This window comes from Dreissena polymorpha, chromosome 2, assembly GCF_020536995.1.
Source record: "Dreissena polymorpha isolate Duluth1 chromosome 2, UMN_Dpol_1.0, whole genome shotgun sequence".
NCBI lineage: Eukaryota > Metazoa > Mollusca > Bivalvia > Myida > Dreissenidae > Dreissena > Dreissena polymorpha.
In genome coordinates, this window is record NC_068356.1 from 154,251,728 (window position 1) to 154,264,157 (window position 12,430).

A 12,430-nucleotide genomic window follows, 5' to 3' on the forward strand; every position below is an offset into this window, starting at 1 on the left:
TTTGTCTTTGCATTGTTTGACGTGAACTAATTGACCCCAAGGTAATAGTATTGTATTATATAACTTTACTGATGTATTTCATTTAACAAGGTACCTTAATAATCGCAACATTTTCTATCGCTATAGAATATATTATTAGAGAGTCAAACTTCTTGCGCATATAAATAAAAAATAAAAAATAAATAAAAACATAAAAGTTTAAAAACATAGAAGTGAAAAAAAGAAATAAGGATATTTGCAGAAAGCCTCCTCCAGACAGCCAGACTCATTCCTGCACGAGTGATCCGTGCCAGAGTACGTGCAGTCGGTCTTGCAGCAAGCGCCCTCGCTGGGACTGCCAAGAGAACGTTCAATATATCGTAAATATGCATATCGACGGCTGCTGGGCATACATTGATTTATTAAGATTAGTATTTATTGAATGACTGCTGTACACATCTACAGGTCCTAATTTATAAACTGTTTATAACTATTAAAATTTGTCTGGAGGACCCTTCGTGCGCGCTGGAAAATAAGTTATTCAATCGTTATGAAGAAAATGTACACATAGTACTCGCTGTACGCATGCGCATTATTGATTACGGTAGGCGATCATACAATTTACGTGCTTAATTTTTTATATTGCAAATTGACGCGTGTGTCGTTTTTTTTTCTTTTGTTTTTAAGATTTATAATACATTTTCTGAACAATTTACTAGTAACTGTTATCATTATTAGTAGCAACACAAATGCTCGAAACGAGGAAAATGCGCAATTTTGAATGCCCATCAAAATCAACCTTCGAAAACAGATCTTTTCAATACACTTCTCCCCAGTTTCTGTGGACGATTTATTTAGGGTCACCTTTTGTCAACCTATAAGTTTGCTTTTACGATCTTAAAAGTGAAAGTGCCATTAGCAGGAATAAAAAAGTGCCGTCATCATGCGTTTTTACAATGTCCATAATTGTATCCCTTACCTCCACATTTTCGGTGATGAAAACATAATTTAATCCAAAGGCACAAACAATGCTGACCCCCTTTATGCGAAAACAATAGTTACACTGCAATAATTTAAGTTGATATGGTGTGTAAACTAATATGGATAAACAAATCGTGCATTACATTTGGAACTAAACGATCACACAATTGGACATGTACACAGTCAAATTAGAGGTTTAAGTAGGTACATGGATCTGCTTCGTTTGTGTGCCCTGATTAAAGAAATTGTTTTCCAATTTTTTTTATATTCCGAAGGGGTGTCATTTAGTTCTTAAAGAGGGATGATTTTATAAAGAAAGTGACGCATTTATTTTTTAAAAGGCTTCAAAACGTCGTCGGATGTTATTTAATATTCAAGTCAAAACAACAATTTTAATAACTCGCCTCGAAAGCCTTATAAAATTCACAATTTCCGGAGTTAGAATAAATTTACGACAAATACGTCATATGGTTAAAAATAGAAAACAGACCTGCAAACGGCCGAGGATTTCCGTGTGCATGGCGTCTCCACCCGGGGTAGCCCTGGGTTCTCCACCTGGGGGTTGCAGCAGCTCTCGACACACTCCTCGCCCCACCCGCAGTCACACTCCTCGTCTCCTTCCACCACACGGTTACCACATATCTGCCCCGTATTCTCTGGAAAAAAAACAGCATCATCACATACCGATCATAATAGATCGCGTAATTTACAAGCACACCTCGTCCTTCACTCCGTGCCACTCGCCATCTCCTTTCAGCGCCCTTACACCACATATAAGACATGCGCTCTCTGAAAACAAAGCATATTCCACGCTTCATAGATCTGATACCGCATAACTTGCACGCACAACTAGCCCCACTAGTATGCACACTACTCGACACACTTTAGCGCATGGTAACATATCTGACCGGCGTTCTCTGAACAAAGTCAATTAAATTATATGCCAAGGGATAATACAAGTAGTTGAAATCCGGATCTTCACATCTTTTGAATACCAACAATAGCGACCGTTGCTCTTGACGGTGTTTTAAACACAGCACACACACACATATTATTTGAGATATTATATGCAGTCTTTTGTCACACACATTCATATTTTACACCCAACTATTCCAAAGCGTTACAGTGGAAATGACCCAAGTTCACTGAAAACACAACGAAAATAAAAATCATAGTATATATCTTATCGTATTATGTACGCGCATTCTGTCCCCAACTCTATACCGGTTACCACAGATCTAACCGTGAGCTCTGAAAACGCAACGAATTCCGCAGGTCGGAATAAGGAAAGAACATCCAACCGACTCACAAACCAATAGATCAACCAACAAACATGGTGACTTAAGTATAGCCGGTCCAAACTTAATGTGTGAATAATGTAAAAAAAAAGTATAAAATAAGAACACTTACGAACAAAACATCCACCCGCACTCCATGCTTTGGCTTTCAAAATAGGACCAATCGACTCTATGCTGCAACTAGACATTTTGGTATTGTTCGGCTTTGTGCCGAGACTCGCGTGCGAATACATGATGTAATTTCCGGTTGGATCTCCCGGAGTGCAGATGGGATTGGAATCCGGGTCATGCTGAAATGTTAATATTTATTTTTTCTTAGATTACGAATATACTTTAATATTATATAACAATCCGTTTCATGTGAATAAAAGAACAAGAATGCGAATTTGAATAATCAGAAAACAAATTATTTTTTTACAACTAGCTAGTATTAAACGACAGGACAGGACAAACCATGAAACACAACACTAGTCATAAGAATTAATGGAACGATCAGTGCAAATCACTGTGTATTTAAACCTGTATAAATGCTAGCTAAACCTCTATTTTAAATACGAGTAAAAACTTCGACACAATAAACACATAGGCACAAGACTCTACTAACGTCTGATCCAAAGTTGTGACCAATTTCGTGGGCGAAGGTCACATATGAGACTGCCGGCGGGATGTCCGCCCCGTAGTTCAGCGTGGTCACAATGCCGGTGTTGAGACTCATGCCTATGCCTTGGTATGTCTGAAATAAACACGTTGACACATTTGATTATGATGATGATGATATGTATATTAGTTTAGCAAATTCCTACACAATAGTTATAATTCATGATAGATTCAAGAAAAGTGTATCCAGTGTTTTAAATACCAGTTGCCCTGCCTGTCGATCAAATTCTATACCTGAATAAAACTTGTAATATATGATTGGCATTCGTGTGTCTTAAAACGGGAAGTTCACGTTCGATTGGTCATTGTCGGCTCGGGTACTTCTTAAATGTCCCCGGTTACTCTTAAGTATACTTAAATGTACCCCGGATACGGAAAATATAATAAAACGTACCCGGCCCATTTAGACTGTACCCGAATTTTATTCCCGCAGAAACCGCTGTCGAAAAACACGCTACGTAAAACGAAACAAAATTCTCTTTAAACAAAACTTACATCCACGTTCTTTTGTTGAAAATGAGTTTCAATAATATAGAGTCCATTTTCCAAAATATTGACATAAATATGAACATACTTAATTTGAAGAAAAAAAAGCCGACAACGATCAATTTAGCGAGAATTACCTGGAATCTTTAGTATATTTTCCGCACTCGGGACGCATTTAAGTATACTTAAGAATACCCGGGGTACATTGAACTAGAACCCGAACCGGCAATGACCAATTGAGCGAAAGTTACACCACAAATAAAAAAAAGGTCAACTAAATATGATCGTTGTATTACAAACAGTTTGTTGTATCTTGGCTAAAATTATTTTACCAACTGCTATACATATAGATTACTATGTACAAAGCTGTGGGCTACAATTTTGTAAGTGAATAATTACTTAAAAGCATTGTATATTATCAAATGAGATGAATTCTGCAAGTATATGTCTTTTACAAAAGTATTCACGTGTAATTTATTTTAAAATACTAGTTATTCCGATTATGTGTTTTATTTGCACGTAGTTGCGTTCTACTTGTGCACAGTTATGATAAGTTTGGCATATGAACAGTATGTTTATATCGATGTCAAAAGTTAACGTTTTATCTTCCGTTCTTGGTTATTACTTTTCTTGCCACTTTCTTTTGGAGTATATGTCAATTGTTGAGCATATTGATGACGTAGTTGATCTATACAATGTCTGCTATTCAGATTGTCGAAACTTACCTAAAAGTAAATAAGTACGACAAACAGTAAGCGTCATAATTTTCCTTAGAATGTAGGTCCAGAAAGAAGTCAACGTCAAAGTTGCCGCCATATTTGTATCCTTGCGCCTCTGGATCCGTCCAGACCTTGATTTTCTTGATTATAAACCCCACGTTATCCGGGCTCCCGCTGCCATCGAAATCTGTTGGACATGTAATTCGTAATTAAGTGAAAAGGACAAATTCAGAATCTGCAACATAAATATTACTCGTCTAGTGTTCCCAATTACTTTAAATTGTTTTCTTTATTTTTTAAACTATATAAAACATTATAAAAAACGGTCAAGATAAAAAGACGTCAAAAATAAAACAGCATGATGTCCATGTTCTGCACTTGAAACCTTGATCAGTTTAATAAAGCTTAATTTCTTTTTGGAGAATTTGTTTCGAAAATTCACGCCTGATAAAGAAATAAAAAACGGCTATTGTTTTGTAGGTCTCGTACACTTTTTTTTATGCAAACCTAACTTCTAGGAATAGTTGAGATAAATTGTTATATAAAAAAACAGTTTGTTTTGTTACATTAGACAACAATTATATTTATTTCAGCAATTGCTAGTTGTTTGAAAACGATCTATGGGTTAAAGACCTAGACTTGAAAAAGCAAGAGACTCAATATTTTTTATAAAATAACGAAATGTCATCAGGTTTCTGGTCCAATATTAACCTTTGACGCTATGACGGAAACAACTTTTATAATCATGTCCTCTTATGTACTCTTTATCATTACGGACAATGTCGAATGATCGGCAAAAATGTATGAGGACCAGAATAAATCCATAGTATTCTATCAAGTTGATGTTGGCGATATATACTTACATCATCATTATTATTTTAAATCGTTATTTCAATTATATAGAGGTAAACGTACCTATTGTTTGAAAAATAGAATTCACGACTTGCACGTGCAATGTCAGTTTCTCAATGACAGTGTCCATATCACTTCCATATCTCTCGTAAAACAGGTGGTCAGCCTAGAACAAATAGAAAGGTAGCATAATAATGTATTTTACATTCAAAATTGTCATAGTTGTATCTGTAGTTATACTGGAATTATAATTTATATAATTAAGCGCTTGCTTTAAAACATTGTAAGTTTCAAACAGATCCAAGCACAACGGGGTTTGCATTATTTTATTTTATTGTTTATCAATTATTGACGAAATATGGCCAGAATCTGAATTGTCAACCAGAATGTAGTTTACCAGAATCTTCACCAAACAGACACAATCTTCGTTTTGCAACTGATCAGTTATTATTGAATACCAACAAAAGGTTTAATGTCATCATGACAACTCAAGATCGGACAGGTCTGTGAAACAACAACGCAACATGTTCTTAACAAATTGCGCAAATCATTCTCAAACCTGCATATAAAGTTCGCATGTGGTTTTCAGGGTATCAGCGCCTCGTTTGTAGCGCCGATAATTTCTTGTCATCCATTTTTCAGAACCGAAATCGGCGTGCGTCTGTTTTGAATCTGAATCACTGAATTTTGTTTTCCCAGCAATTGAGCTTGTGTTCATCTTTCGAGCATGTGAGCATTTTGCATTGGTGATATTGAACATGACGTCAGATTGCCTGTACACCACCGTGTGATACGGTGTAGGATCGGATATGTTCTTGTAATGACGTGTCCTTTCAATGTGGTAAATGTCTTCGTTTGTAATTATTCGGCCCTCAAAATGACCGTCTTTTGTGATAATACCGTGTACATTCCCTCCACACTCTGAAAATGATTGTTACAAAGAGTTATAATTGCATAATAAATTGCTAGGAATTTATTAACGGTTTAGTATGCAATTATGTTTCACACAAGCTAAACATATCTGCAAAATCATTTTAAAATGCTCATAGGAGTCTTTATAAGAGTGGAGAATCAACGATAGATTTCAATTACAATGTATAGTCGCCCACGTTACATGATTTCAAAAAAAATATACGTGTTATTTAATGTACGCGTTATGGCGTCTTCGCGTTCATTAAACTTGTTTTTATTAACTTATTTTTGCTCATATTCTTCTCTTTACTCATATTTAGACAGATGACTGATATAATCAGTAATAATTAGATACACGACTGATATATTTGGACACACGACTTACATATTTGACACACGACTGACAAATACATTTTCTACATTTTTATATACAAAGATGATGTGAAAAGTCCATATCGTCGTCGTATACACCTATATCTACCTTTAATATGTCCGCTGTACGAAGTATACGAAGAGAACTGCAAACTTGAGTTTCCGGTTTCGACTATCAGGTCAGGATGGAAGATATCCGACTGCAGTTTCATAATAGGCGTAAAAGTCCTGTAAAATGATTTATATTGATATAAACCGTCTTTATATTTTAAGTAAGCACATACACAAGCCCGTGTAAACATTCATATTAACATGAACTGTGCGAATAAAACGATTTAATATGGGATAAACCATTTAGTGCTAGCAATTTTCTAGTCTCGACTTATACATTTTTATAAGAGTATAAGACTAACCAAAACCAATTAAGGTTAACAAACGGTAAACCGGCTTAATTGTTAAAGTGAGATCATACAGTTTTGTCAAATATTTATGAATTTATATAAAATGCGTAAACACAACTTATTATACATATATTTCAATATAAATTAAAATAAAAGTTAAGAAGAATATGTGTCGAAAAAATGCGAAATACGCCAGATATTTAATTCTGAAATCGAAAATGTCTGTACAGTCTATTTCGCCAGCATGTATATCATGCATGTACGCTGTGAATCTAAATTTAGTTTTACGGATCATTTTAATCTCCTGTAACGATATCTATTCATACGACACACGAACACTAAGTCCGATCCTAATAAAAAGACGAATGCTTCAGTTATTGTAGAAAAATATGTACGAAATATCTTCGTCACAATCGGCTCGGTGCGCTTATTTGTCTTTGCTGTATTTATGAAATTCGTCTTCAATGTATAATTTTTCTTGTCTATTTTGTGTAATTGTAACATATTTTCATCAATATATTACATTTTAACACATATAAAATAGTATAATCTCCCTTTAAATGCTTATAATAAGTATTACTTAAAATATGTTCTAGTTTTATGTATGCAATTGGTCATTTTTCATAAACAATAGACTAGCTGAAAAAAACAAGAATTGATTACCTGATACTTTTCCTGGTTTAATTATTCCTGTACAAAGAGGCATACCATATATTAAGTCTTCCATTTATTAAAATAAAATTGTAATAATAATGTGTTTTTAAAAATCAGAATTTATACAAACATATTTCGTTACATTCCCGTGTGTTGATATTTTCTTTTATTGCTTTGACGGGTTCAACATTTACCTTCCAAACGCTGCAAACTGGAAAATGACTGGCTGGTTGGTTGACCGCTTAGTCATATGATCATGACGTAATGCCGCGTGATCATACGTAACTAGCTCGTAGTTGCTGATGAAAGGGGAAATCTCTAAAAATGACATCATCATAAATCAAATAAAAATAAAATCATCATCAGCAGCATCATCAGCAGCAGCATCAGCATCATCATCATCATCATCAACATCATCATCATCATCATCATCATCATCATCATCATCATCATCATCATCATCATCATCATCATCATCATCATCATCATCATCATCATCATCATCATCACGACGAGATCACCACCATTACCACCACCATCATCATCATCATCATCATCAACATCATCATCAACACCAATATCATCAACATCATCATGTTATCAAAATATAATAGATTATCTATATCAACTTTGTTATTACCACCACTTTTACCATACAGACTGTGCCTTTTAAGAAAGCGCTTAGATACATTTTGCAAAAATAACTATGAGATATTTGCACATGTTTTTCAGATTCTCCTACTTACACTTCATGTGCAATTGCCATTGAAACTGGTAAGAAAACTGTTATAATTCAAATAACAGTATAATTTGTGGTCGTTTAAATTTGAAATGTATTTTTTTCGTAGCGAATTGTGCTTGTTAAAACTAATTTTTAAAATAAACAACTGGATTTGATTGTGAATATTCGTAAGAGTTTAAAAATCATGTACATAAGTACCATCTAAAGAAGCTTCCGTTTCAGTTGAATAGCAGACGACAAGCGCTATGGCGACAAAGACGCGCTTGATTAATATTTCAAGAGTCTCCGGTTGATGTTTCTCCAGTTTCGTCATCTTTCTGCTTTATTTAACTGGCAAGTTGAGGGAATTCATCGATTATATTTTATTAAATGTAATACGTATAGAAAAATATTTGTAATGCTTAAATATTAATACATACAAATATGTTATGTATACTTGTAAAATAATACTATTTTCAATACTACAACTAATATATACGAGTTTCATTATTAGTGTAAAAAGGCCACTACAAAAATTGTTTGGCACAATTTTCCATTTAATTCATTTGTAAACATAAGACATTTAACAAAACGAGCAGTGTCACTTTGAATGGCAAGTATTTTGTTTCGACGTTATATGTTTTTTGAAGACCGCGATGCTAAACATACTATGCTTACATGATTAAACAATTATCACATTAGATATACCAAACTGTTGATAAGTAATAAGTGCGTGGTAAAACAAATAAGTGACTTGCATTCTTTTAACAGACATCGTATCAACAAAAACGTTTCATACATATTGTGTTTCCAAAATATCAAAAATTAAACATTCATTCACATATAGTTGACATATGTATTGTTTCGGAAATCGAAGAAATACATTATTACTCTATTTCATATCGCCCACATTCACCTTTAAATTCGTACTAAACGAATATATAAATACGAACACAAAACTATCACGATCACGTACCTTATGAAATCATCCAGTATATTTAAGCAAGTTTAATGCATTCTTAATGTGCAATTTTAAAAGAAATGTCCAACTTATTAAAAATTGAAAGCAGTCAATTATGTTTCGAGTTTCATTGCTAACTGTTCATCCTTGCCGATGTAAAAGTTAGATCCGTATATTTGTTCAGAAATGACAATGATCTATAGAGAATACAATGTCACATGTTTCATAAACTGATGATATTGATTACCAATCAATGACTTTATTAGCGAAACATACCTAGGTATGTAACGTATTGGCGTCAACGCATTAGCCGAATATAAATAATTAACTATTGTCACGCCTGATCACCTCGGTGTGAATTGTGCGCTGTAAGGTACGGATCGGGTAAATATTGTTGTTATTGTTGTCGTTTTGGTGATGGTGGAACTGATGGCGATGTGTACGGGTGGTTATTCTTATAATAGTGATATTGATGACTTCGTTGCTGTTAAAATTTTATACGTTCGGGTACAAATATTCAAAGTGTCACCACATGCGCATAGTGTAACTTATATAGAATATTAAAATAATGTGTTTGCATTAGGAAATAATTTTGAGGCCTTAAAATGATATGATTAATAATATATGTTATTAGTTATCTGGCGCTGACATAAGGGTGATAATTTCATGTTTACTGTAAAGTGCCCATGAGGTTACTATTAGTTCTACAACTACACCAACTACTACTACTACTACTACTACTACTACTACTACTACTTCTACTACTACTACTACTACTACTTCTACTACTACTACTACTACTACTACTACTACTACTACTACTACTACTACTACTACAACTACAACTACAACTATTATTATTATTATTATTATTAATATTATTATTTTTATTATTAATATTATTATTATTATAATAATAATAATAATAATTATTATTATTATTATTATTATTATTATTATTTGGTTCTACAGCTGTTGTAATTATTGCTATAGTTAATATGGTTATAAAGATTGTGTATAAGGCAATATTCATGATCGCACAGTATTGCAGGAAAAGTTGTTGTTATTGATTTGATATACTTAATTAATCTGTTTACAGGTATGCGTACATGTATAAACAATATTTGTGAAAAGTCCGACTTATTCATTTTTTATATTATGCGAAATTTAAAACAAAACAAAAACATGTTCCTATTCTGCCTAGTTGAGCAATAAGGTAAATAAAGAGTGATATTGTTCGTTTGTTGATAGGGAACATAAAGGTTCGTATTAAGAAATCAACACAAAGCCACCACGCTTAATTAAAAGAAGTGAGTTGAAGTTCATTGCGATGACCCGGGATACACTGCGTCCTGATTTTACTTCATACGCATACCTGCATTTGTCGACGAACATAGCTGTGAAAATCAAAGATTATCAACGAAAATATACGAACATCAACGACAACAAACGGCTTTGACAGAATATAAACGACAATCAACATATATTAACGACACTGCAAATTTGCCACAGTATATTCATGACAATTGCAAAAGGAAATTAACAATATCTAACTGTTTTCAAACGCCAGTGCTTGGTTAACTTACTGGTGGCTCACTCATATTCTGTGATTGTAGAACGATAACAGTGGTTCGCCATGAAAACAACTACACTCTACGAATAGCCAATATTGTTTATGCTTGAGTAGAACGATAAAAGTGGTTCGTCATGAAAACAACTACACTCTACGAATAGCCAATATTGTTTATGCTTGAGTAAGCTTCAAGAAAATTAAGACATCATGATACCGTGTGCATAAACGTTAAAATTACGTTAGAACGGTTTGCACATGGACATCTTTTTAAGCATATAGGCATTCCGTTGTCTCGTTGTGGTCCTTCATGTCTTTTTGGGGACATGCATGATAGCAGTCATTACCGATCCTACTGTAATCGTATTTAAACCATACGTCAAGCGTAGCGACCCATATCATGTCAACCGACAAGCATTATATTAAGTGATTTAGTTTTTTGTTTAATTTAGAATATCCGTCACAATTTATTAGGATCAAACACACGGCACCGTAATGTCTCTACTCAGGCTTATAACACAGTGACTTACATGTATTATGTCACACGAAAAGAACAGCGGTTTTAATAAATTGTGGTTGTATTGAATATGTTATAAAAGGCCATGCGTTTATGATCAAAAAGGATTACTTAAAAGTCTCCAGAGATAACAAATATGCATGTAAAAGCGATAACGCCATACCAAGCTTCGATAGATTGCAAATCATGAAACTCCTTACTTCTGTGGCCGGTGAAAAACGACAACAAAACTCTGCTTTATAATTATATACTTTCACAAACAACAACACACCATTGATGCAAGAGGAAGGCTATCTGAGCTAGATGAGCTCTTCAGCAATCTACATGTCGTTTATCCAATAATCTCCGCCTCATTGCTGAAATCATAAATTACAATATAAAAAAAAACATTTAGGTTAAATTTTGAGTATAGTGATGAAGTCTTTAGAAAGCATTAATCGGCAGATATTGCATATGTTATAATCAGCAACCTATCACATTGATCATCATTGCAATATCTGTCGGACGGTTTGATCTCCGCACAATTTTCATTGCCGCCATAATTCGTTGGTTGATGAGGACTCTAGTCCGTGTCGGAAAGGCTGGTATGTGACCTAATCCATTGCCAATCGTTTTCGTTGAGGAGATCGGAGGCTCCAATCCAAAATGGGACTGTAATATGGCGTTAAATTTGAGCTCGCGTTTTATAGCAACGTTTTAGATTTTTCGTAACAAAATATATTGATCAGCTTCACCTTGTTGTTGTTGTTGTTGTTGTTGTTGTAATTATGTACCACATGGTCATAAATATCGGGGCATTTTGTATTTATCATTTCTTCTCAATGTCATGTAATTGTATACCATTATGCAATAATTATTACCGAAAGGCACGTCATGGATGGCACAGCACGGTATAATATATATTTATTTATCTTGTTATTGGTTTCCAATAAAATCAATGCAATGAACAATACAAATATTAACGATTAATGTCTTATTAAAGAACTGTGAAATAACCAACTACATATACTAATACAATTTTAAGACAGACCACTAATAAGAAAATCATAATACAACGCGTTTCGTTGTTACCGCTAAAAGGGAGATTACACGATCTTAACTGCATTTTACCTTTAACAGAAAGTACCAGACCAACAAGTAGTCATTTAAGTACATAAAGTAGGCATGTAGTGGCAACCAGGCATGTAAAGGGCTAGTTTACACGCACCTAATGTTTGCTTCTATAAATTCATTTAGCTGTTGGGAAATAATTCTTAGTTACCTCCCTTTCGCACCGTGTCCGTGGACAAAAAGTTTTCCTCGGCAAAGGTTTCGATTTCGACAAGATGGCCACCGAGGTCTCTGCAAACC

The 12,430-nt window shown here is 34.0% G+C and overlaps 2 protein-coding genes across 2 annotated transcripts; both read right to left on the bottom strand.

Moving 5' to 3' along the window:
* Nucleotides 1–198: 198 nt before the first annotated feature.
* Nucleotides 199–2,992, bottom strand: LOC127870209 (disintegrin and metalloproteinase domain-containing protein 10-like). The gene is made up of 4 exons (XM_052412863.1): nucleotides 2,863–2,992; nucleotides 2,371–2,548; nucleotides 1,451–1,616; nucleotides 199–334 (listed from the first exon to the last, which is right to left on the bottom strand). The coding sequence occupies exons 1-4, from the start codon at nucleotides 2,971–2,973 to the stop codon at nucleotides 199–201; spliced, it is 591 nt and encodes a 196-aa protein (XP_052268823.1). The 5' UTR covers nucleotides 2,974–2,992.
* A 117-nt stretch (nucleotides 2,993–3,109) lies between these two features.
* Nucleotides 3,110–7,621, bottom strand: LOC127870210 (disintegrin and metalloproteinase domain-containing protein 10-like). Its single transcript, XM_052412864.1, has 6 exons — nucleotides 7,506–7,621; nucleotides 6,366–6,484; nucleotides 5,532–5,893; nucleotides 5,036–5,138; nucleotides 4,152–4,307; nucleotides 3,110–3,129 (listed from the first exon to the last, which is right to left on the bottom strand). The coding sequence occupies exons 1-6, from the start codon at nucleotides 7,559–7,561 to the stop codon at nucleotides 3,110–3,112; spliced, it is 816 nt and encodes a 271-aa protein (XP_052268824.1). The 5' UTR covers nucleotides 7,562–7,621.
* Between the last annotated feature and the right edge of the window lie 4,809 nt (nucleotides 7,622–12,430).

Bases quoted from the DNA above. Each gene is read 5' to 3' on its own strand.
- LOC127870209 (XM_052412863.1), bottom strand. From the start codon at position 2,973: ATGAGTCTCAACACCGGCATTGTGACCACGCTGAACTACGGGGCGGAC. The intron at 2,549-2,862 runs GTTAGTAGAGTC...TTAACATTTCAG, and splicing joins GTCACAACTTTGGATCAGAC to CATGACCCGGATTCCAATCC. The intron at 1,617-2,370 runs GTAAGTGTTCTT...TTTTTTTTCCAG, and splicing joins TGCGGGTGGATGTTTTGTTC to AGAATACGGGGCAGATATGT.
- LOC127870210 (XM_052412864.1), bottom strand. From the start codon at position 7,561: ATGACTAAGCGGTCAACCAACCAGCCAGTCATTTTCCAGTTTGCAGCG. The intron at 4,308-5,035 runs GTACGTTTACCT...CATGTCCAACAG, and splicing joins TTCTATTTTTCAAACAATAG to ATTTCGATGGCAGCGGGAGC. The intron at 3,130-4,151 runs GTTTGTCGTACT...TTTGATCGACAG, and splicing joins GGAAAATTATGACGCTTACT to GCAGGGCAACTGGTATTTAA.